The sequence below is a fragment of the Plectropomus leopardus genome, chromosome 13, assembly GCF_026936395.1.
Source record: "Plectropomus leopardus strain MGB_pleo_1.0 chromosome 13, ASM2693639v1, whole genome shotgun sequence".
Classification (NCBI taxonomy): Eukaryota; Metazoa; Chordata; class Actinopteri; order Perciformes; family Serranidae; genus Plectropomus; species Plectropomus leopardus.
The window spans coordinates 4,241,547-4,267,988 of NC_142188.1; the positions used below are offsets into that span (position 1 = coordinate 4,241,547).

A 26,442-nucleotide genomic window follows, 5' to 3' on the forward strand; every position below is an offset into this window, starting at 1 on the left:
ACAGCTCCATCCTTAAAAATATTAATGGGTGCTTGAAAATATACTTGAAAGTCCTTTAATTTGACTCGCCCCTGTTTGTGCGAACCCTGTACAGTGTAAAACAAGATAATATTTGTGCAAATTGACCTTAAAAATATTACATTTAGGACGACTACACAAACTTCGTAGTGTGCGTAGTATGTAATAAGTCTGTCTCTTCTCACCACAACCGGTTTTATAGACAATGAGCGGAAAAAAAACTCTTCGCTCCTGGGAGCGTTTGATGATACATTCTCTCAGCTAAAGTATTTTTGTACAGATGTGTGCTCTTTCTTCCACTCACGTAAACACGCACACACACGCTTACAGAGACATTAATGCTTTTAGATGTTTACGATAGATGCAGAGGCTTGCCGGGTATGTACGCATTGCACCCTTAGTTATTTGCACGTATGTTTCAATTCTGTGTTCTGGTGCAAACGAAAGAAGAGCTGCCCTTGCTTTCAGAAAAGGAAATTGCCAGTGACCCTGCTGTTGCAATGGCGGGCTGCAGCCGGGCTGAGACATAAAAAGATACTAAAGCAGTAAGTGGGGGAAAAAAAAAGAAAAGACGGGCAGAATGTGATGGAAAACAGATGGACCAGCACAGAAGGAATATGTGTTTTTTGACCTTTTATTTACTGAGGGATTGTTTGCTGAGCATGCCTGGGGTGCGTTAAAAAGTCTTTTTTGATTAGGGAGGCTCCAAACTGAGTGAAGTGACCCAGAAGTATCTAACTGGCAGCCATGATAAAAGCTTGTAGAATTCTTTAAATGCTAAGAAAAGGCGCTTCAGGGTTTGCTTTCCTATCTCTGTTCGCCGAGGAAACAGCATCATCCTTCATAAAAGGAAACGAGATATAACTGTACTGGGATTCTTTGCTTCGTCACGAAGCGACTCGGGTGTTCCCAACCAACCAAGTGTTATCCCTCCTGCCGATTTTACAGTTTTATTTTTGATTACAGTACATGTGCTTTTGTGTTTTCTTAGCTATAAGGTTTTCAGTGCTAACAGAAAATCTCTTCATCTGTCTGCATTCTTTCATGAGATGTTAAAAAGTTGGTGCTGAGATTAAAGAGGTCAGACAGGTTTGAGACAGTTACGCAGTTTGGATGCTTTCTTGTGCCTTTTCTTATCACAATATTTTTTTCAAATCACTATTTCTGTCAAGCTTAAAGGTTCCCTTTTACTCCTAAGTGAGATATGAATATATCATAATGTTAATTTTGGTTTAAATATTCATTTTCTGTCAGACATTGAACATGACAAATATACTGTAGAACAGGCGTCACCAACTGGAGAATTATTCTACTAAAACTCAGAGGTCCAGTTACTTAAATTTCCTCCCAGCAAAGGTCCGAACCTCATACCTAAAGTCAATATCATGATAAATTGAACATTTTACTTCAAATATGATTAATGAACAATTTTTTTGCTTTTTGCTCTTTTTTTGTGGTTTGTTCTTTGCCCTCATAGTTCACTGACACAGTTTCATGTGACCATGGTGTGTTGGAGTGCAATAAACATATCATTTTTTATTTTTTCTTAAACTTCCCAGCATTATATAAAAATTAAAAGCTCCATCTTAAACAAACTTCAGGTAAATTTAAGCACATTGTGCTGATAATAGGCCAACCCCTTCACCCTCTCTGTGAATCTTCTGTGCTATTAATCATTTTACTCAGGAGTTAAAAACTTTTGAGTAGGCTTACTTCTCCTATAGCTGCCAACATTCCCAGTTATAGAAAGGGTGAAAATAAGCTCATGTGCTTGTGGCCCCAGGCCCCCAAAACATTACATCTGCCCCTGGTAATAATAATGAGAGCTCAGCGTGAGCGGCTGGATGAGACAGGGAGCGATGCGTCCTAGTGTTTCTAAATAATTCATCCAAAGTGATTAAAGCTGAAACTAACACAAAGTAGTCTGTAGAAGTCTAAAGAAGTCACTTTCCACCTCTGCAAATTTGGCTGTTCGTGTCGTGGCTGTCAAACACTCAGCTGCTCTAGAGTCAAAGTCTTTCACTGCATTTGGTTCGCTGCGGCGCTATTCTTATTACCACTGGCTCTACCAAAACATGGCTTGAATGGCTTCTATTGACAATCTATGGACTACGTCTCATATTTTAATCGAGGAAAAGTTATACTGTGACTGATATCGTTGTCGTTTTATCGCCCAGCCCTACTTTTACAGAATTTAGACCTTTGTAACCTGACTTCTTTTCAAAAGGCAATGAGCAACTTGGCAAGAGATGGCCCACAAACTGCAATAAATAAGGAAAAGCTTAAACAAGAAAGACTTATTAGAAGTTATTAATAATAATAATAAAAAATAGTAAAAATGTCCAGATGATGATAATAATAGTAATTATTATTATTATTATTATTAGTAGTAGTAGTAGTAGTAGTAGTAGTAGTAGTAGTAGTAGTAGTAGTAGTAGTAGTAGTTGTAGTATTGATATCTTTTTTTTTTGCTAAATTTCATTAAATTTACTTGCAACTTCTTCCCATGTTTTTAAACTACATTTGCGAATATGCTCAAATGTCAAAAGGTCAAGAGCAACATGAACTGGCTATGTTTCACAGCAAGCCAATCATCAAAATTAATGGTGGCATTGTACATTTCTGCAAACCTCGAATACACTATGTTTGTACTTTATTATTAAGCTGATATGCTGGAACTTCACGTTTCAACCACGCAGTGCGTCCGATTATGTTGAGGCACAAAATCGACTGGGATCTGGTTCAGAAAAAGATCACGTTTTGGTTTAAAATACACACTTTTGGTGACACGATCTCAGCTAGAATTGCAGCAATATCACACTAAAAGAGAGATGCACATGCCGAAATTTTCCTCTGGCAAAAGGACTGAAGCATCACATCATTTAAAGCTTTTAGCCGGAATAAGTTGCTCAGACAGATGAAGTACTTGGGTTGCAGTAGTCAGTGTACAATCAGAGTACCAATTCAAGCAGCAAATGTGATGAAATTGCTGCCTCTCTTGAGTGCTGAGGCTGGGAAATAGGACAGTGTTGCATTGTAAAGCGGTAATGAGCATCTTGAGCTGAAAACAGTCGGCCCTGGTTTTTTGACATGTCATACACTTCTGGAATGAGGAAGCAGCAGCTCCTCCTACATCATCATTTGTGTTTATCTATGATTTTCAAGTCTGAAAAAAACACTAAAAATGTGCAAATTGTCATCTTCTTCTTAAGCAAGGGTAGGTGGCAGGATTCAGACCTGGAGCAGGAATAGGCAGAAGTTTAATTCTAAAGCATGACCATGAAGGTTTTTCCAGTAGCACTCTCTTTCATGCAGCGTGTTGGTGGCAGCAGCAGCAGTCAAGTCAACACTGGGCTTCCAAATTAAAGTTCTCTCCCCTGCAGTGCTGTTTCTATACAGCACTGTGATTCCTTAGAGGTCAAATTCAGGGCAGTTGGATGTTTCCATCCACTATTCATGTGCATCAAATGTTATTACAAGTTAAACCTGCAGTGTGGAACATTTGCCAACATGTGCTTATGACAAAATGCCTGCAGGTGAGCTTGCAGCATGTCCTCTGTTCCAAACAGACATGTTTTTAACTGGCTCTGCTCAGGTATTTTATGAAGTTCAACCCGTCCCAGAGCAGTAACGCAACATACCTGTCTACCCATAAGCCCCTTTCTTCTGTCAGCCCTCTCCAGTGAGGAACAGCTATATTCCTGGTTATCCTCGCTGTCGATTGCTTTCTTTTTGTGAGTTTAATCCTTTCACTGAACACCGTCTTTTTCATCCGTAGCATCCACTCCAGAAACTTTTATTGGAAGCTTCTTAGGTTTCTCAGCCTGTGCTTCTGCCATAGAGACAAAGCCGTTTAAGCCCCGCCCCAACCGGAGAGGAAAACAATCCATCACTCTCCACTGACTTTGCTTAAAGTGCTGAATTAATCCTTTGACAGGCTGATATTGAATGTTTTTGGCTAGTTACCGGCATTTTGTTGGCGTTCCAGCTCCTGTTTGGATATTGTGGCGCCGATTGTTTCCACCCTGGTTGCCTAGATATTCAGTTTATGACACATTACACTCCTAACTGCTGTTTTTGCTCCCTTAAGCGCTGGTTGAGCATGAAACACATCACTTAGAGTGAAATTTTCTCCACAAACACCCGACACCACAATGAAGGTTACGGTACTGTAACCCGCGAATACGGGCTGAGCCCTTTACATTGTGGTCCTGTTGAACCTGTTGCTGTCTGACGGTAGGAGTCTGCCTCTCTATGGCCTACACTGTGAGGTCTGCATCCATTTGGGTAGGCGTGTCCTGATTGGCTGACTGCGTTTGTGCTTTTCTCAGTGTGCAAATGCATGCTTGTGATCACATAAGTATTACCCAGAGAGTCCAGTAGAGGGCAGAAACTGTGTGAGATTGGACACCAAATTCTTAATAAAAAAAAATCACAGAGATCTTTCTCTGTTGGCAACATGCTTTATTAGCAGTGGGTGAACTTGTTTGGCAAGAGTTGAGGAACATCCCACACTCTAAATTAGGAGTTTTCATGTGTAATGTATGCCTCTCATGAAGTAAATTAATAAGGAGAAAGTAGAATTGTTTAATTGTGTTAATTTAGCCAAAATATTTGCAATTGATTTAAAATTTTTAACATAGACATTCCTTTTTGTTCTCAATAAGAGCTATACGCTTTATTCGAAATACAGTATATAGTCTTGCCAGGTGCATCTATGCCGAATAATATATTGATGATCACTGGAGAGAAGGGGATGAAAATGATTTCTTGGATAAAACATCTTTTATGAGTAGAGATTCATGTAAGAGACCTCAGACAGTTCTCAGTGTTTCAAACACCTTTCAGATGGTTTGTTCATAAATGGCTCCAGTATGTGCACCATCAGATGGCTTCCGCAGTGTGCTACCAATTAAGCCCCAACCCAGGCATTAAATAAATCATCTCATCGGTTTTAAATGTTGAGCATGAACATAATCTAAATATCAGCCTCACAGTTTCGATTATCACACCACAGGCACTGACTGAAACCACCACTAGAACCAGTTCAGCAGTTGGATTTCCTCACACTTGGTTATTCATATATTAATTTGGCAGAAATAGACTTAAAAAGCGCATGTATTATAAAATGCCATTAAAATGGGTAACTTTAATCAGTTTGATGTTATCAGATGGTATTAAAAGATCCATGTCACTGGGGTCCATTAAAGGACCATCCAGTACGAACCGGGAGACATGCCGCCTCCAATAATTTCATATAAATCATTTGTCTCCCTCAGTTAACTCCATCAAGTGTCCATGACAGTCTCACTCCTCCTCGACTGCAGTCTGCAGCCACACAACAGACCAGGAAGTTAATCAGGGAGAACATTTTAACTCCATTCAGCCACAGTTGAATGATTGCTAACATTCTTAAATTACAGTTGCTGTCTCAGGAGGTCAGTGGTTAGTTAGATGGATAATATTAGTAATATAGGAATTTCATATGGACAGTCATCAAACAATGTGAGGAAGAAGACCCCACATCCCAAAAAAGGATGCCGTTCCATGTTTTATGTGGATGAACTCGACTGGTCTGCACAGATCTCCGGAGGCTGTTTTTCATGCCCCCGAGCTGGCGATAGCTTTGACGAGAGATATTACGTATTCAAGTTGTCTGTCCATCAGTCTTTTTCTAGTGAACCCAATATTTCAAGAATGATGTGAGGAAATTTCTTCATAGTCAGCACAAATGTCCGTTTCATTTGGACTAAATGATGAATTGATTAGATTTTGATGTCTCATTCTCGTGAACGTGATATCTCAATAATGCCTCAAGGATTTTTTTTTATTTTCCAAATTAGCCACAAACTTCCATTTTGAGTCTCAGTTGAACTGATGAGGATTTGGTACTTAAAGGTCAAACTTCACTATGAACTTGCATCTGTCTTATTTCATGAATGCAATATCTCAAAAAGGCCTTCAGGAAATGTTCTCAAATTTGGCACAAATGTCCACTTAGACTCAAAAATTATCTGATTAGAATTTGATGATCAGAAGTCAAGGTCACTGTTACCTCACAACATTTTTTTTGATCATAATTCAAGAATTCATACCCTAATCATGACAACATTTTACACAAATATCTAATGTGGAAAATATGATGAAGTTATAACATTTTATATCCAGATGGTCAACTCCACTGTGACATCATAACGTTCTGAAAAACACTTTCTGGCCATTACTCATGACGTCATGACTCGGGATCAGAGGACGTGACATCCAGTCAGACTTAATTGTTGATATTAATCTTGGGTTTCCATCTTAAAACTGTTATTATTGTACAGAGGAATCCGGTGACCAATTTGTGTGTTCCACCGTCTAGCAGTGCCACCATTATTGCAGTGGAAATCGACTGCTGCCTGCTCACAGTGACAGTGACAAAATAATGGTATAACGTTATGGTGACAGCAGCATGGATAGTTGGATTGAAACCTTCGGCAGTGGCTCCCAGTTACTGGTCAAGGCAATCTTAACGTTATAAATTTACCTATAAAATCAAGTGACTGTGTGGTCTCAGACTGGGGCAATCTCCATGAAGTAAAGGCGTGTGTATTTCACATTCAGTTTTTTTCTGAAGTTGAAGTTTGCCACTATTGTTGGAACAGCAGAGAACTTTACTGGTTCTGCCCGAACTCCTAGACATTGTTTTCAACAGTAACGTTTCACAGAGAGTAGAGGTAAAGGTAGAAAGTTGTACACTTCACAGTACAGCTTGCATTCAGATGCATGTAGGAGGGGCAGTGATGGCGACTTGTTTACTTCTGGTGCTTCTCTGATTCTTGTGTAGATCTTCTGTGCTGCCGAGAGGTGCGTGTGTGAAGCGTTCATGTTTTTACAGACATGGAGGTTAACTCTTGCAACTTGATGGCTTTGCAGATGTATCAAACCACAAGGCCTGTAGACTGAAAAAAAGAAAAACAGTTTCTTTCAGATATATTCATAATAGCAGATATTTTTGCCATCTAGCTTAGTGCTGTGTGTCAGCATTTACATGTGTTACATGTGTGTTTTACAGTTCATGTTTTTGTTCAGGCTGAGGCTCCATTTTTTTTTTCGCTTGTATGGTGTTTCCACTAGAAACAACAGAAATCTTGAAAAATGTTGCCTCTTTGAGTCAGTGTTCTACCACTTTCATGCGGGTTAAATGGCTTTCTTCTCTGTTTGTGAACCGCTCCCCCTCTACACCGCCACTTACATCTCAAACACCTTCCACCTGATGCAGCTAATAAGCCTTCTTTCTGCACCAGAAAACACCATGTCCCCTTTTTGCTTTTATCCTTTCTTCTCTGGTCGCTGCGCCTCTGGACTTTATTCATGCTCTCAAGGCCAATCAATACTCAGGCAGGCCAGGACCAGCCTGCCAGAGAGCTTCGCTATCAGTTAGCATGGCTGCCTGGCTCGGCTCGAAGACTGGCCGGCTGCCTGTCGGCCTGCCACTCTGGGGGAATGTCATCCATGAAGGACGCCATTACAGATCTGCCCACGGGAGTGTCACGCTTTAACCCCCTTAAACGCATCTGCGTATTGGTTCACAGGCGTGCAGGAAGGAGGCTAAGCAAAGATGAAGAAGTGACTGAGAGACAGACAGAGAGAATATGAAAAATCTGATAATCATAATACAATCCTAAGTGCATTCAACCATGTCGGCAATACAACCTGTTCACCACACCAGCATGTTTTACTGATGATTGCCTAATCAGTGCTTTGCTGGTAATGGTTAGCTCTTGATAAAATATGACTTGATTACTGCTTTTTTCTTTTTTTTTCTTTTTTTTTTCTGCTTAACTGGCCCCTTGAATGTAATTAATTCAGAAAAGATTGCGATGCCAGCAATAAAAAGGCTTCATGCTTTCATTTGGTACAATTTGCAGATGTTCTGCTCTGGCTAGACTTCAAATTTCTTAACATTTTAACCGACCGACTGCAATATTTTCTGACCTGAGCATATTTTAACATTCATTTATTCAAATTTTCTATGAAAGCATGTAAAAAAGGTTAGTTGTAGAAAGCCATTTACTTGATTTGTAGCTTAATTCAACTTGGAAATAATCACACTAAAGAATGCAATTGTCCAATATGAAACAGATAAGTAACCTTTGTATTAAACAATAATGCAGAAGATTGAAATGGAAATTGGCAAAGAAATATGTGAAATGATTTACTCAGAAGTCCATTAACTTACTAATGCAAACTTAGAGTTTCAACTGAAAATTATCTTTACTTCACAAAGTTTTTCAAAGTGGATCTGAGGCAAGCGCGTGCCTGAAGGAATTGTAAAGGGGCTCTGCAAACCATGCACTAATATTTTAGAAGGATCTTCTCTTAGATCATTTTTGAAGGGAAATGTTTGACTTGCTAGAAAACGTATTTACCGACCAGATACCTCGGGATCCAGTGTTTGCCAAATTCAAAGGTTCTCTAATAAAAAGACAGGAGACACATTTCTTTTTTTCTTTCTTCTTTTTTTATACCTCTTGCAGCTGCAGATCTATAACGATGACGCATATTGGGTAAGAATTTTTATGACACATGGCAAAGATTAATTAGGTCAACATTATGGAGAGTACCAGGTATTTGTGTTAAAGGTTTTCTTCTTTTACTGTTTGCTGTAATTGCCTTTCTCCTGCTCTGTCCATTGTGCTCAAGTTGCGAACACTTTCCACAATCAATGAAAATGCTTGCTCTGCACTAGACCTGACAATCCAACGCTGCCCATTAACAACTATCAGCATGTAATACTCTTACTGCACATACCTCAAGTTTCCAGAGGCCCTTTACAGTTTTACAGAAAAACACCAGATTTGGACACCAGAGCATTGTTAAAAACAAATAGTTTAGGAGTACTAGGGAATAGAGTGCCTGATTGATTTAAATGAATGAACCAAGAAATGCATTAAGGGGTTAGATAAAGAAAAAGTCTATAAGGTGCCATTAGGATGCTAAAGAGATACATTTCTAATTTTAAGTGTTTTAACCTAGCAACACATTGGAAAAACAAGACAAACTTCTGTCTTTAGTGTCAGTAGGCGCATTTCCATTAACGGTCAAATTGCGCAAATTGAAAAATACACCTAATGCAAACATGTCAATTTAGAAAATAGTCCCTTTTATCGCAAAAATGTTTGGGTTTTATAGGTTATATGATGCTATGACTGTGTGCTTGTCAGTAGGAACTGGCTCCCTCATGATGCAGCAGGAGCTACAGAGCTGTTATTGCATCACATAACTCTGAGAAAGTTGAGCGGATCGTCTGGAAGTTTTGAATCCATAATTTCTCTGTAAAATTGTGAACTATCATCTTCCAGAAATCTCTCATATATGGCTGCACCCACTTAGGACTGGCTTGCCTTTCAATTATCGCTCGCATAACAACCTGTGTCGCCTTGGATTGGAAATGACGGCTAGTGCGATGGCCACAATAGAAATAAAGCTGCTCATGTTTTGAACATCCATCAATAAGCTTCTTGGGATGTTAAAGCAAGAGGAGAGGTTGCAGAACATCACTCAGTGGAAACTCCGTCATCTCACAATTGTGTTTTATTGATATTTCAGATATATTAAGGTTTGAGCAAATCTATAATGGAAACCCACATAGTGTCCTTTTTTTTTCCAGAACATATTTACTCATCCAAATAGTAGTACTAAAACGTGGTGCTTAGGGGCATTAGGAGGCAGCACCTAATTCATTATGTCATCGATGGGGAATCACAAAAATTAACAACAGAGTGAAAAAACAAAAAGAATTTCCTCTCGGGCATTATTTAAATGCGACTGACTCTTGGTTTCAAACGGGATATAAACTGCGGGCCCCTGGGTGACGGTCTGGATTTGTTTGACTCATCCACTTCCCCTCCCTCCCGCCTGCCCTATACAGACTTTTTGCTCTTTCTACTACATCAGTTGCTCTCAATGTTAAGTATTTCTGCGGAGGGGTTTACATTGGAGTCAGTTGAAAGACTAGTTCATCTCATTTGGGTTCTATCGTGTGCCGAGGAGTGCGGAAGAGCGTCTGTATTTGACGACCTAAGACGACCTAGGAATGAAAACAAGCTGAGGCGGCAGAGTTACGCTGTCAGGTCTCCAAATTTGAATTTGTAAATGCTCACATTCAGCCTGTATATTCCCCTGCTGATCTGGATTTACGAAACGGAAGAGCAATAATTAAATCATGAATACTGCATCACCTGCACCCACTGGTGATTGGATTCATCTCACTGTTGATCTCCCCAGCATATTCAGCTCTTTCAAAGTCCTCCAAAGACTTCAATGTTACTGTTAGAAGTTCAGAGAGGGCTCTGATTGATCTTTTTTTTAATCATTAAATTATTAAGCGTTACATAAGTGGCTGCTGCTTTTGCTCCACTACGACTGAGCGGTGCCGTGATACAAAGGTGAAAATCAGCAGATTCCTTATTTCTTCCTCATTTTCTTCCTGTAAGCAGGGAGAGGGAGACGAAAGACGGAAAAGAGAGATTGAAGTGGAGGGTTGTGTTATCCAGAGCGCAATGGTTTATTGATCCTCACTGTGCCTCTCCCTCTTTCTCTCCTCACAGTAGGGCGGAGTAAATTGGACTGTTTTCTTCTGCAGTGATTGACGTCTGCCTTCTGTGAGCAATGTTTTCAAACTCGCAGTGATATTTTCAGCCGACTGAAAAGATTTTTTCAGTCGACTCTGGCATCCCCCCTTAAAAATGACACTATTCTCTGAGCGCGTACCGCGTCTGAGCTGACAGGTGACGAGTGTTAAGCTAAACAACCTACAGTGCATTGTGACAACTCTGTCAACAAAAAACAAAGGGAGAGGACGACAAATGGCGCTTCCGTCACTTATCACCGGGGCGAACAAAACAGCACAGCCCAGTCCAAGCATGAAATCATGTCTGGAGGGAAATCCTTTATGTTTGAAAAAAAAAAAAAAAATTGAGTTGCAGAGCAAGTGTTAAAAAAAGACACAGCAGCGCTTTGTAATTCTGCCCTTTGTCTGAGTGTTGTGCAGAATGTGTGGCACTGCAAGCCAAATGTATCATGTCAGGACACACTACATGGCATTGCTTTAGTACGAGTCCCTCTTGCTCTATTTTAAGTATTTTTCTTTTTCTTTTTCTTTTTCGAGCTGGCAGCTGTTCCTAGGAAGACAATGCATTCTTCAAATTGACTTTAATCTCATTATGTCTTTGTGAATTCACGTGAACAGCAAAGAAAAGCTTTAAAAAGGTTGAGTCAAGGTGCCGGCTGATGGTCGCATTGTTGCATGAATCCATGTTCATGCTGTAGTTCTGTCATGCTAAGCTGACTTTGAAATTCTTGTCTAATGTTCATATACATGTCTGCATAATATGTACTTACTGTATAGTCAAATTAAATCAAATGACATTGGTAGGATGTTTAATTCCAACCATATAGCTAGAAAATTGATGTTGACTTCAAAGATTTGATCTGATTGTGTCAGCTATAGTTGAGGTTAGCAAGAGGTTGTATTTACAGTTGAAAAAACAGCCTGGCTGTTCTGTGGCAGGAGGCAAACTCCAGTCAAATTGTCAGTTTCACACAGTTCTCAAAAGCTGGCAACAAGGATTGTGATACCAGAATGAAGGTGAAAATGTTTGGAGCGAGCACAGGCAGCGTGACGCACCGACCACACAGCCTTCCCTGTCACTCATCAGCTCCACTGCACATGTAACACGACGGAGGCAAAAAACAAGCCAGTATACAGCAAAAGCAAATATGGAGAGTAACTGTTAATGTTTCATTTCATTTTGTGAAAAAGTGGCATTTTTTCTTGCACCTCCATCAGTCGGGCTTAGATTGTCTTATTGTTTGGACTTCACTGTCAAGATCAGGGTCGCCTTAATGGGAATAAACTCACAAATGGCAGGTGCCATCAGACTGTCCTCCGGCGTTTAATAACACTGTGATCCGTTCGGTCCGTCCACGCTGTCACCTGACGCCATCCAGTGACGTTACATGTGGACGCGAAAGGTGGCTTTTGGTGTCGCGATTGCCAAAAGCACTGTTAAAACAGCTTGATTTTGACTTGATAAACGTCATGTTAGGGCACGTGAGAGTATGCACGGTTGCATTTAAACAGAGATACTAGTGGAACATTCATTTTAATTATGCATGTGAAAGCTTTTTAGGATTGTTGTTTGTCTTGAAATAAGGGCAAAATACAGAATAATTTGTACACTTAACCTTGTCACCGTTAAAACAACTCTTGACAATCACCAACTTTGATTAAGACAGTTCATCGTCATGTCCCACCTGCGGACATCCTCATCTTATGAAACCATTTCTCACTGCAGACTCAGTTCCTGGCCTAACTCCCACTCTCACATGGAAACTAGTCCCCCAACAGCCAATTACCGCGGGTTGTTTAAGATCCCCGGAGACCTATCAACACCCTGCATCTCACAATCTAACCCACCACCCCCTACACACACACGCGCGCCTCACACTGCTGATTAAGGGATCTGAGGCTTTACAAACTCTTCTCTCTTCACCCATCTATTCCCCCAAAACACTGCTTATTATGAATCCATCATCATCTTGTGATTGAGAAATATTCACACCATTCGGATGTCTCTTCCATACGCCATTAAAGTACAACCTAATACAGTAATCAGTATGCTGCTGGTTATAACAGCATCCTGTGAAAACAACTGATTTTTCTTCATCGAAGCATAAAGTTCTGGCTCATCACTGTTCATCCGGCTACTTTAAAAAACACAGTTGAGCACGGGCTAATGAGAGCCCTTAGCAGACTTATTTTTCATTTGTAAGCACAAAAGAAACCATCAGCAGTCTGGCCTGGTATTAATAAGAACATCATCTGTGCTGCGGATCTGATTTCTCCACACATCTGAGAGCAACGCCCCGACCAACTGTGTCTGCAGCTTTCAAAACACAGCTGATGGATGACTGTCCATGAACTCTCTGCAGTCTCCACACTTTCAATTATCTTTCTGGTTTTATAAATTATCCTCAACAATGCCTAGAATGCCATTAATTGCACCGTCGTTTTACTGTTTTTCAACATCAGGTCACTTTAGCATTTCCATATTTTCTCTCAAGCTAGTGGCGCTTCACTTATTAATTTCACTGATAAGATCATCCATTAAGGTGTACGCTGAGCAGATTCCCTCAGAAGTGTGTACTGTCCACAATCAGCCATGCATGTTGTGATAAATCGCTGGGAGAAGTCAAGCTCTCCAACAGCACTACTGTGACCACACAGTATTAATCACGGCAGGACAGATTATTACCCGTCCTCCATCCATCTTTTTTTCTGGTGACATTGCAGGGTCTAAACAAACAATAGTGTCTTGGTATTACCCACAACGTGCACTATGTTATGAGGCAGCGGCAGACACTCGTTATGGATCTTTGGGCAGAGACTAAATAGCCTCTGCTGCACTTTTTTTTTTTTCTGCAGCAATTTCGGATGATATGATGATTTATTTGCAGAATTGTGGAGTAAAGACACAATAATGATGTTTGAGAAGCAATAGGCCGCTAAAGCACAGTGAGATGAATTAGCACTGTCACTGTCAGCGAATGCATTCATGAAAAGAAATTTAATATTTACAGGTTGATTATGACTAACAAGACCTTCTTTGTTTGTCCTGCAGCATCTCCGACTGTCCCTCCGCTGCACTCGGAGCATTTCAAACCCTGTCACGAGAAGGACCTGGCCTACTGCCTGAATGGAGGCGAATGCTTTGTCATTGAGACGCTTAGCGGGCCCCACAAGCACTGCAAGTAAGTGACTGACCTGCTGTTATTTATTGTATTTTGTCCAATGCCTTTTTCTTTCTCTCGCCTACTTTTTACTGCATTTGATGCTCTCTGTTCCTTTCTGCTCTTGATTTTAATTTTTTTCTAAGAACATCCAACACTAACATAAAGGGTGTGGCTGAGAGTAGTTTGTCATATGGCTGCATTGTATCTTGCTGGGATGAGACTGTTGGATTGGATGCTGTTTGAATATGATTATTCGGTCTGAGAAACAGTTAAAGGACTGACTAGTATTGTGCATGTTTTTGCTGTGTGCTCACACAAATGGTCCTTTGTCTATTATTTTTGAGTCAGAGGCTTTCTTGTTTTGGTTATGGAATGTTCATATTGTCTATATTGATTGTGGTGATTTGACAAAATAGATGTCAAATGGGTCGAGGAACAACCCTTTGCTTTACAGGGGTTTCCACTAAAAAATGCGTATTTCATCCCTTTTCCACCAAACTTAGAGTGTGCACACAGGTTTTTAAACATGGGAAATCCTGCTAAAAATAGGCTTTACATTACTTTCCCATCGCTAGTAGAGCAGGCTTGTGTGCACAACTCTGCAGCAGACAAGCATGCGTGTGTGGCTGGAGAAGAGGTGAACAGTATAGCGCAGCTTCGACAGAGGTCTTTGCAAACTTCACTGTGGTTTCTTCTCTTTACATATCTCTTATTTATTCAGTCTCTCTGTTAAACTCTATGCAGACTAATTTGGATTGATGTTTTAGTAGGAGGAGATGGACAGTATTTAGTGGTAGCACATCATTGCATCGTCATTGCAGGAGCTGAAATTAATGTGTGTGGCTTTTGCATTTCCATCTTCTGTGGAGTCATTTGACATGGGTGTGAATGCAGATTTCACGCTTCCCCATTGCATCAAAAAGATAGATGTTAGCATGCGTTTACATATATATTTTCTGCAGTGGAAATGAGGCTTTTGAGTTTTTTCAGCTTGTATTCACAACAGTTACAATGAATTTCATTGGTGACATAAAATTATGGTCACTACCTTACTGCTTGTTGTCTGTACGTTCAAACAGTTCTAGTTTCTGCCCATCTTTTGCTACTGCCATGCTTTTCTGACACTGAGCTGGAAGTAGCATATTTAGAAATGTATGGCCTAGTTGAATAATGTTTGTTTGGCTAAAACCCAACATACGGATCAGCAGCTGAGAGTTGGATGAAACAGAAACATAGAAAAATATTTTTATGGAGATTCTGACCCTTTTTTTTGCCATGATTCTGTGTGACTGCTAGAATCTGTAAATCTAATGTGACTACAGCTGACAGAGAAAGCTACAAACTTATCAGAGCCATGTTTCAACCACACAGACTTCTGACACTCAAAAGACATACTGTGAAATATTCCTTTACTTCGCTATATGCTATTGGACCTGGTTTTCCAAAAAGTACTCCTGATATACGGATAGAAAGATTTTCTGCAGCTCAGTGTTTGCGTGTGTGTGTGTTTATATGCCTGAGTATTGCCATCTTGTGTGTGTGTGTGTGTGTGTGTGTGTGTGTGTGTGTGTGTGTGCCTTAGTTGTCCCAGATTTGAGAGTAGAGCTCATGGGCACTTAGCCTGTTCAAATGTGGGGCCCTTTTACTAATTAAGTCCCAGAACAACTTCTTCCCAAAATCTAACCGCAGGACTTCCACCCGACCTGTTTTTCAAAGAGGCTGTTTTGCCTCCTCGGAGGTAGGAGTATGCATCTGTATGCATGCACCAAGCGTGTACAGTACGTGCATGTCTGAGAGAGTGCATGGATGATGACAAAGATCAGGCTTTAGCTCGGCAAGGAAAGTGAGAAAGTGATCATCGACTTTATTTTTGGAGCCATGTTTCTATAAAATGCTCTAAAATAGACACAGATTAAACAGAGTCGCTGCCTTCAAATTGGTGCATTTGTAGGTACATAGTCATACAGTTAAAATGACATACAAATGTGACCAAATGACAAATCTGCATATCAGTTTTTCTGTCAGTCTTTTAAAAAATGCTGCTAAAGGCTACAGGGATTGTGCAATAGTTTCACGTGGTGTGTGCAATGTTTTGTATGTGCAAGTTGGTGTGATTTGGTACAGCTAGTGCTGTTTTGTTCATACGTAGTTTGTTTTATTGTAACTGTGAAAGCATTTATTGGTGAAGCATCTCAGTCTTTGACAAATTCCCCTACACAGTGCACGCTGAGCTCTCCATGAGCCATTTTTTTTCTTTTTTTTCTCTCAGGGTGGAAAATTGATCTGTTGCCAAACCATGTAAAACTGATCAGATGAGATCATTGAATAAAAGAAGCAGCTGCAATGGATGAAAGCAATTTTTTAGGCACAGTAGAATGAATGGTGAAGTTTCACTTGTAATGCGCTTGACATTCTTCTGCTCCATCTGTGCCCAGAGTGCACTCAGCACTCTGGGCACAGATAGTGTGGCGTAGGGCTATATACAACTCAAAAATTTTCTTGTCAAATCAGATTTGGCAGTTCAATACCAATATCTGAAGATTCTTTTCTCTCCATATAAAGTTTTAAAGTTTGAATGGGCTCTGCGGGACATTCAGTTTGATATAGACATTCAGGAAATATAGTAAATTTGTTAATGGCGCTAATGGCAGATTGCAAACATGCAACATTTTCTTGCCAACACTAGATGAAAAAATAGCTATACTAAAAAATAGCCAGCAACTTTTCATATTAACTTGCTGTGAGCTGTGAATTCAACACTTCCTCAACTGATGGTGGGGGCCTTTCTCTCCCTCGGTGTCCCTGCCTGCATATCTGCAACTGCTTGTACCAAAAAGTAGCTTGAAAGTCAAGAGCACTCAACATCAAAATCTGGGGGACCAAAACGTCTCCAAAAGTGCACTGCTCAGCACAAAACTCAAAAAAAGGACTGCTCAATTAGAAGCAATCTCATGAACTGAGGGGTCTCCTATTGATCATTTGAATCCCTGACTTTCAGGAAGCAGCTCTCCTGTGGTGCAGTAAATAACTATAAATAACTGAAAGCTGTATATAATCTAGTTGTGGCAGATGTTTTGGTCGTGGCAGGCCACCACAGATAAATTAACATGTGGGGAAACCCTAGTTGGAGGTGATGCAGCTAAACAAAGTGGACTTAAGTATTGTACAAGATGCTGCTCCTGAGGATTGTTTTTAGTGTGCTGTTTGAGGAAAGTGACAGTGATGTGACTATATGGTCAAAAAATGTGGTTCTTGCAGCAGAAAACTATTTGTGCTAGTTCCTCTAATTCGCTTTCCTAATGAAAACTGTAACTCTTGTTTCCACGATATTTCAGAAATCATGTAAATGTTAAAAGCCAGCAGGACAGCTGCTTTCTTCGGGTAAATGCACTGGAAGAGTTATCCACTTTAGTCTGTCGTCTGCAATTTTCAGTACATCATCTGCTGTGTAGTCCAGTCAAAAGTCAACCGAAGTCCACGACACACAGACGCCTGTTTTTGAGCCTTTACTTCAGAGAGCGATGATAGTTGAAAGAGAGGACAAGAAGCAGCATAAGAGAGGCAGAAAACAGACAGAGAGCAGGAGAGAAAGACCAGGGTGTAGGCGGACGAGGAGTCAGCTGTTGCCCTCCTCCCATGCTTTCTTCCGTTGCTATGACGACATAATCTGTCGACAAGCATAGCTGCTAAAGAATGAAGGTTTGCGATGTACGCTGGGATGGCCTTGAACACACTGTCTGTGCATCTTTGTGTGTGTGTGGAAGCAGAGAGGAGAGAGAATGTGAACCGGGTTGATCTCTACTGCTTAATCGTGTGGCAATGAGCTCTCAAAAGGAAAGATACGGACCATCAAACAATATGGCATCGGCTCTTAATTTGAATAACAGCTGGTATGACCATGAAGTAAAACTGTAAAGTGTGTTTAGTACTTTGCTTAAAAAATAACATTTGGAGTTTAGAGGGGGTGATATTTTATAGTTTGGAACATAGGAATAAGGTAATGACACTGTTTTATATGAATATTTTATGAGTGCATATACTTTCTGCCCTTAAAAGTCTTTTAAAGTTCTCACTGAGAAAAAAGCAATAGAATTTTTTCTTTGAATATTTCATGCCCATGGGGCTATAATAACAAAATTCAATGTTTATTTTTTAAGAGACCCCATAGTTTTTAAATATAGCATATATACCAAACAGCTGAACTGCAAGAAAAAAAAAATAAGAATAATTTAATGTTATAATGCTTGTAATGTGTTAGTATACCATATCTCAATTTGTGACCATGGAATTGGTAGTATTACCAGTACTAGTATTATTCTCACACATGTATTCTAGATATTTACCATGACAGTACTTTGAAAACATCTCAGAATTGGTGAAAAATTCATATTGATTGAATGTCATTCATCATATATTTAATGGACTAACATTCGATATGTGCTATTAACAATATTGAATATTCATTCTTTTTTTAATTTCATAAAAAATGCTAATTTATTATCTTCATATCACCACTTTTATAGTAAAATGCCTATTCAATCTTTTGTTAACATGGTTTAAGAAAATTGTTTTTTTTTAAATCATAAACACAATGGATAACATTAAAATTATTACCTAACAACAATGAATGATTTTTTAATATCTTAGCAATTAGTCAGCATTATTTTTATTTGCTTAGCTTTGCTATATTTACCATAAAAGGAAAAGTCAACTGTTTGGTTAGCATCTTAACATTATTTAATTTATTTTATTTTATTTAAACATAAGATACTTAAAATAAAGTAAAATGTAGCGAATAACTCTTGAAATCAACACATTTTTCATTAAGATATAGTGACTCAAAATGTGCTCTATCAAACCATTGAGTAAGACGTTAAAAGGTGAAGTGACAAAAGCCCAGAAAGTAAATGCTGCATCACTAAAATTCACCATAGAAGAAAAAAACAGGATACATTGTGCATGCTGTTACACATTAATTTATCCTCATTAACAAAAGAATGACAAATTTCACCCCAGGCACAGGATCAATGCATAATCTGATTCAATTTGTGTTTACAACAAATTGAGACAAATCAGGTTGTAAAAGTGTGATCAATCCAGACGTGTAATGGGGATGAATTAAGCTGGTTTGTGGCATTATTTGTCACCAAATTAATCATTTTTATTTGCGAGATGAAACTTGATCCTTTTTCGCAATGATTTCCTCCAAAGAGTCATAACTCAAGTATCAGGTGATTCCCGACCAGTTGTAAAACAAGCACCGATTGTCCCCCAGAGCGCTGTTTAGTGCTGTCGGTGTGCGACGATTGTGTTTGTCAACCCATGGGGACGGATGCAGAGAGGGGAGGGGACTGAGTCATACGGCGTGCTCGCTCTCTCACACACACACACAAAGACGCTCACATGCGTGCATGCACACACAACACCGCTTTGGGCAACATAGTCAGGCATTCAATCATTAGTGCTCAGCTAACCAGTAAATTAGTCAGTGTGCTAAGATAATATTTTCAGAACATGGCAAGAGGCCAAGGCATTCAGTTATAAAAGTATGTGATGGCGAATTTGATTAATTACTTTCTCAGCTTAGCAGGATTTCCCAAAAAGAACAAATACTCAAGTGTAATTACTGGTTTAAATAATGTCTTTTTAAATATCTTCACTGTTTGCCTATATACTCTCATTTCTCTCTTAGCTCTTTTTGCGGAGGCTCTCTGAGTAACAAATCCGCAGTTTCATAATTGTCTCGGTCACTGTGTTGAGCCAGAAGGACCTGGGGATTAAGCTCAGCCTCTTCTCACTGGCCACTGTTTAATTTATTCTGTCTTTGGTGGTGCAATCGATTTGATTTCTGGCCCATTTATTATTTATTTCCGCCTGCTGGTGTGAGTGGGCAGAGAGGGTCTTCCTCAGTCTAGTTGGCAACAACGGCTAGCTAAAGCCATCTCATCGGCCTCTGTCGAGAGGCTATTTCAGAGCGATAGAAAGGCAATCTCACCTGGCAGGTGGAGGTGGAGGGGGTTTGAAAGAGATTCCTGCAAAGCCCACGCCAATGAAACCTCGGTCTGGGAGAGAGATGCTCTCCAGAGGGCAGAGACAGATATATAACACACACAAACACACACACACACACACATACATACACACACAAACACCTGGCAGCGTTTGTGAGTTGGAAGCTAAGATGTTGGCCCAGACTGTGTTGCAGGTCGGAGAGCTGACCTCTCACCAGCTGAGGGTCTTTTTCAGAAAGAAATTATAAAAATCCTCCTCAAGGTTTAGGGCAAAGTTTATTTATTTATTTATTTTTTAAAGCCAGTGTTACTTCCTGTTGACGTTCTCTCTCAAACAGAGAATTGGGATGTGTTTTATAGTCTGACGTATTGATAATCTATAACCATAGCAACAAGATCACAGCTACAGTTTGGAAAACAGCAAACTCAGTTCACAGTTGATGCAGTCCAGCAGCATAACATGCGGATGCAAAAGATGGCTTCTGGCATCGGGATCTTGGGACACCACAGTCATTTCAAAAGTGGTGGTATTTTAGTAGTTTGGAATGAAAACAGACAGATATATTTGATTAACGTCACGTTAGGGCGCATTAATCTCAGTATGCACGGCTGAATGTAAACAGAGATTTTAGTGGAACATTATTTTTATTATCCATGTAAACAGCCTATTAGGAGTATCGTCTTTATATAAAATCTAACGACAGAATACTTTGTACATGTAATATAGTCACTGTTAAGACAACCCTTTGCAAGCTTCAACTTTGATTGAGCACTCTTGACGCCATGTATTTGACAACTTCTGAATGAGAACAGGCTGGCTATAGATACCATTATGAACATGAGCTACATGCTAAACTAAAGTGGACAACACAACTATACAGAGAGGTAAAACTAAAGCAATGATGCTTCAGTAATAGTAAAATTTAATTTAAAACAATTTGACTAGCAAGCTTACAACAATGTTAATCATATTTATCATAGTACACCTGCACAGGTTTGGAGGACGTATGACTTGCAGATCCCACCTTAGTTATACTTCATCTCCCCGTTATTTATCAAAAAATATTTGGAGAGCGGTGTGGCTAAACATCATTGTTAAGACATGACTCTAAAACTTTCTAAATATCTTTCTAATATCTAAAAATATCATAAAAATGTCAAAACACACCGGAGGGGAGCTTTAAAACATAAATTGTAAATTGAGGGTGGCTGCAGTAATGTGGGTAAAATGCACAACCCATCATTGCACACAGATTGTGAAATGAATTGATTATTAAAGCTGACTCAAGGATTGACTCAAGGTTTTAGAAAGCAATAATAAACAGCAATGTCAGAAAAACGCATTATTTTCCTCTTTTATTTTGCTCGACAATTTAGCTTCATGAATGAGAGCTTCTAAGCTTCAAACAAAAAGCGCCGCCATCATTGGTGACGTCATGCGTGCCCTTCGTCTGCTCCTCTAGCCCCTCGCTATTCATCCGCCTTCCTCCTCTTTTACATCATCCACCTGTTTCTTCACAGCTTCCTCCCACCGGAGTGACAGGGACTTCTGCCTAGAGCATCATAATTTTTTTAGGAATTATTGTCTCCTGGCGGTTCAGTTGAAAGGCAACAAAACTCAATAGCAACTTGTTCTCAAAGGAATAGAGAGAGCAACATGAAAGACAGACATAAGTATTTAAATAGCAAGAAAAACACAGATAACCTTGAGAGGACTCATAACATTCTTTTATGATTTCTGTGACAAGCAAAAGTGTGTGTGGAGGTTTTTTGGAAGACTTGTAGAAATAAAATATTTCTGACAACAAAACTACTCCAAGAAATGAAAGATTAATTAAAGTGTGACTGGATTGTGCATCTTAAGAGCTAAGTACAGAGGGAGGAAGTGCACAAAACTGGAGTGACTTTAAAAAACGTGACTGGTGCTGTAAGTGTGAAAAAGTCAGTCACTTGATAATGGTTCCTGCGTTTTTTTGCGCAAAGAACAGGTGAAGAGGGGGAAGGTGGTGCAGCAGGCAAACCTCTTCTTTCGGAGTGTAATCCTCCTCCCTTCGCCCACAGTCCTCCTCATCCTCCCCGCCTGTCTCTCTGGACGCCAGCCTTTTCCTTTCCTGGGCAACCTCAGGCTTTTTCCATAGCGTTCGGCCACGGACCAGCGCCACCAGATTGACTTGGGCCTCACAGGTGCAAAGAGTGGCTGCTCCGTGGAAAACATAACATTGCCCTTCCCTGCTCGTACACACACACACACACACACACACACATACACGCGCATACACGCGCGCACTCACACACACACTGGCAAGCCAATTAACAAGAAGCATGCATGAAATTGAAAACATAGCAGCAATAACACACATCTAAGCTGCCAGTAAACAAGGAGATTACAACACATATGAAAAAAGAAAAGTCACCTGAAGCATCTGGGAGTGAAAGACTGCAACCAGTGGAATACTAAATATTTTTAATATTATTATATGTGTGGACGATAAAAATGTTCAGCCCAGTCGCAAGAAGACAATGTTGGCGTTGTATGACTGCAACTTTTCTAAAATGATTTCGTACATGAGCTGGCTTTGCAAAAAACAACAAACGCAGTAGCCACCAAACAGGGGTTGATTTTAGCAGCCTGTAGCTGTGTTTCCATCAGTGATAGCGCCACAAAGCTGCTTATTTTTTACAGATATGTGCTGTGTTTTCCACTTGGAATAGTGCAACAAAAAGCTATTGTTTTTATTAAGTGATTGTTGTGTTTCCAGTGACTTTTTAGCCCATAAATAAGGGTGTTTTTTTAGAAACTCTTCGCTGTGTTTCTAGTGGGGATGGTGCCATTAAATTATGTTGTGTTTTAGTAAGTCAATGCTGCATCTTCTCGCATCCTTTTAGCCACCAAACTATGATGTTTTTTTTCAGCAACCCGTCAATACATCTTTTTGCAACTATTTAGCCTTCTAACTTGGGTGCTTTTTTGTTTTTGTGTGATCAAATCTGTATATTTTAAGCTAAACATGATCATTCTGCAATAATCAAATGTTTTTTTGTTCCTTATAACATATCCTCTTTATGATAATGCACTTAAGTAACATACCTGTGGTTTGCAGAAACATACAATGCCAGCATTTGTTTTGGTCATTGGTTTTAAATTGTTTTAATATTATTATAAATGTATAGAATATCATTCTTACAAATGGTTCAAAATGGAAATAAATTATATAAAATGTGCAACAGACACAAAGTGGAGTGTTTAAATATTCTGCACATTCAGTTGAGAAAAAAGGAAAGAAAAGATTTCTCTTCCTACCATTTTTCTTTGTTTTCATTAGTTTTGCTAACTACCTAACTAACCAACCAACCAAGTCATTAAACTCTACTTTTCACCCAAATTAAACCTAGCTTAAACTAGAGGTCTTTCAAAATTCAAGTCACCAAATCAGTTTTTTTTTGGTAGTGAATATACGACATACTCAAAACATGTCATGTTTTTTTGATTTTTTAAATCAGACAAATACACATAAGCAGTTAGTGAGAAAACGTCGCTCTCCAAGATCCTGAAGTCTCTTCTCTGGGTGTTTTCAAGGACATTTGCATTAACTCACACAAAAAGACGTGCATGTGAGTGTTTGTGGCCCCGAGAGACACACAACATCCCAGCAGTCAGCTTAATAATAGTCAAGGAATATCTGGAGGGGTCATTGAATTCTGTACATTATTGTTTCTGACAGCAGGGATTTACCTTGACAGCAAAAAGCCTCTGGGATGTGTGTGTCCTAAGCTCACTATATAGGATGGAAGCGTGTGCATGTGTGTATTTCTGTAAATAGAGAGGTGTAAAGGTGTGTTGTCATTATAGGGGAAAAAATGTGATCTGCTCCTGCCTGCATTCAGAAAACCATCTGTTTGCGGTTAAAATGGAAAACACCTATTTTTTCACTCCACTCCGCTCGCTTTCATCCTGTTTCCCCCTCCTTACCCTCCCCTCTCTGTTTTCTCTCTCTCTGTATCTCCGTTCCTCCGTCTATCTCGCTCAACCCTCATCGCCATCTGTGCGATAATAATGGCACACCAGTGGGAGTTCGACTGGTGTCTCTCTGACAGTAATAAACAAGGCTGATGCCGTGGCATGCTTTCGAGGTGGGAGAAAATTAAACAGATAAGAGACCGCATATTGTGGCTAGAAGGCGCCGCTTTCGACAAGTGAATCCTCCAAGACGCCAAGAGGAGCACTCAGCGTGCATGAGAATGGAAAACAGAGGCTGGGAGGGAGCCAAGGAGGGAGGAAGACAAATATAAACCAGGAAACAGGCGATGAGAAGGTTTTTTGGGGGTTTTTTTTGGTGACATGGTGACTGGGGGAAGTTGAGAGTGTGAGCAATGGTGGCCAAACATCAGTATGTCACTGTGTGCCGATTTAATTAGCACACAATGAAGGCTTAATGATCTCTTGGCAGCTCAATCAGGGTGTTATATAAAGAGAAGTCACTGCAGCACAGAGGAATCAGCCATCATCTTTCTGGTTTTTAATCATCCTTATTGGTTTATATTCTTTTTCTAGCTACATCAAATGAAAATGCAGCTGTTTTTGCTTTAAAGTGTCAGAAATCCACATCTATTTATGCATTAACAATGACTCAAATGACTTCCTTAACCCTCAGAGAATTAATTAAGCATTTTGGAAGAGCCTTCAGCCTTTTTTGCACGTTGTTTAGGTTGCAGAGAACATTCAGTGATTCAGTTCATTTCACCGCTCGGATTGTTTTCAGCAAAACAGTTCTGATAAATCCACTGTAAGCTACCTGCCCGGCACCAACTGTCACAGAGACATATTTAGCAACCAGCTGGTGAAGTAGGCCACAGACAGACGCAGGTATTTTATTCAAGTGTTGATGGAAATCAAACCAGAGCTAAAGGGAGAGCACGGCAAAACTTCATCAGGTGGAAAAACACAACTTCAGTGCTATTTTTTTGGCTTTGATCTTGGAATAGTGTTTGAAAACCAAACACCTAACGCTTCATCCAACTCTTAGATAATAAAAAGCATACAGCTTATTATATTGGCTGTAATAATGGGATGTTCCTATGCTGTTTTTTATACTGAGATGCCAGCTATGAATCAAATTGTATTCATATAGCACCTCTTAAACAAATTGAATGCAAATCAAAGTACTGTACAGTTTTATGGATACAAGAACAAGAACATATGAAATAAGCAAAAATAGATCTGGAAAACAAAAGAGAATAAGTAAAAAACGTAAAATTTTGATAGTAAGACACTTCATAAGTCAGACTAAAACCATAATTTATGTTTAAAAGTATGAATATTTTCAGCTCTTCTCAGATCCTATAGCTTTAAATTTGGCATGAACGTCCACTTGGTCTCAACGATGAACTGCATAGATTTCTGTGGTCAAATGATAATGTCACCGTAAGCTTGCATTCATTTAATTTTTTATGAATGCAGTGTCTCAAGAACACCGTAAGGGAGTTTCCTCAAATTTGGCACAAATGTCCACTTTGCCATAAGAATGAACTGATGAGAATTTGAGTGTTAAAGGTCCCTGTGACCTTACAAAACATGTTTTTGTAAGGTCATTAAGGTAAGGTCAACATTTCTGAAAAAATTATCATGTGACATGTTACACACAATAGAATATAATGATGGTGCTGATTGCATAGATTATCTGTGCTGGGAGGGAAAGATGTGTGTGAAGCATCCGTGTTATCACAGACATGGATGTAAACTGTAAGTGCAAATTCTCATTAACGTATGAGACCAGCTCTATGTGCATGACTTCGTATGCATGGATCTCACCAGTGTGTGATTTCCTGTAATTGTGTCAAGCCTACTTTTCAATGCCGTTTCCGAGGCTCTCCAACTTCTCGACTTGCAATTGATTAATATTGACGTCTTTGTTAGTTTTAATTAGCAAGATTTAACAAGTTTAATTGTGCAATTGCATAAGCTTACTCAGTTTAGTAAACAGCACTGAGGATCCAATTAAGGTGCCTTTGCAAACACATACAGTCTATGTGTATATGTGTGTTTGAAGGAATGCTCAATCTTCTCAAACATAATGTCATCAATATGATTTGCTCATTTGGGAAAAGTGTGACTGAATCTGTCAGAGCCGTCATGAGAATTTATAGAATAAGACTTGAAGCTGTTGTCTGTTGATGGAGTCTGGTGTTATGTAGGTGTGACAACACATGGTATGATTTTGACAGAAAGTGACAGGAAATAGAGATTCGGGATGTGCACAGCAGGAGATAATCCTTGAAAGCTTTAAATAATTGTAAAATTCAAAGCTGTTATGAATAATAGTATTAGACTAATTACGATCATTAATCACAATGAGGTTTCTCTGTGAATAACCCTCACAACCTGTGGCCATTGGATCCTGGCGATGCAAACTGCAGGTTTTTTACAGACTGTTTGATAAAGACAATCCTAAAGCTGTCAGATCAAACACAGAATTTGAATTGTTGGTTTTATTACTGTTTTAATTTCATGATTTCACATCAGAGACTGTGTTAATACCCAGCAGTACAAATGATTTTTGTACAACACTCATGATGGTCTTCAAAGAGTAAAAACATTAAAATATTTAGCATTATATTACAAAGTTTAATGCAG

At 39.5% G+C, this 26,442-nt stretch overlaps 1 protein-coding gene across 2 annotated transcripts in view; it reads left to right on the forward strand.

Moving 5' to 3' along the window:
• Positions 1–26,442, forward strand: part of nrg3a (neuregulin 3a) — a 445,741-nt gene that overhangs the window by 262,158 nt on the left and 157,141 nt on the right. For both annotated transcript variants that reach the window (XM_088086742.1, XM_088086743.1), the window contains one exon: positions 13,689–13,818. In XM_088086742.1, the coding sequence (XP_087942868.1) occupies positions 13,689–13,818 (130 nt within the window). The remainder of the gene's footprint in view (positions 1–13,688; positions 13,819–26,442) is intronic.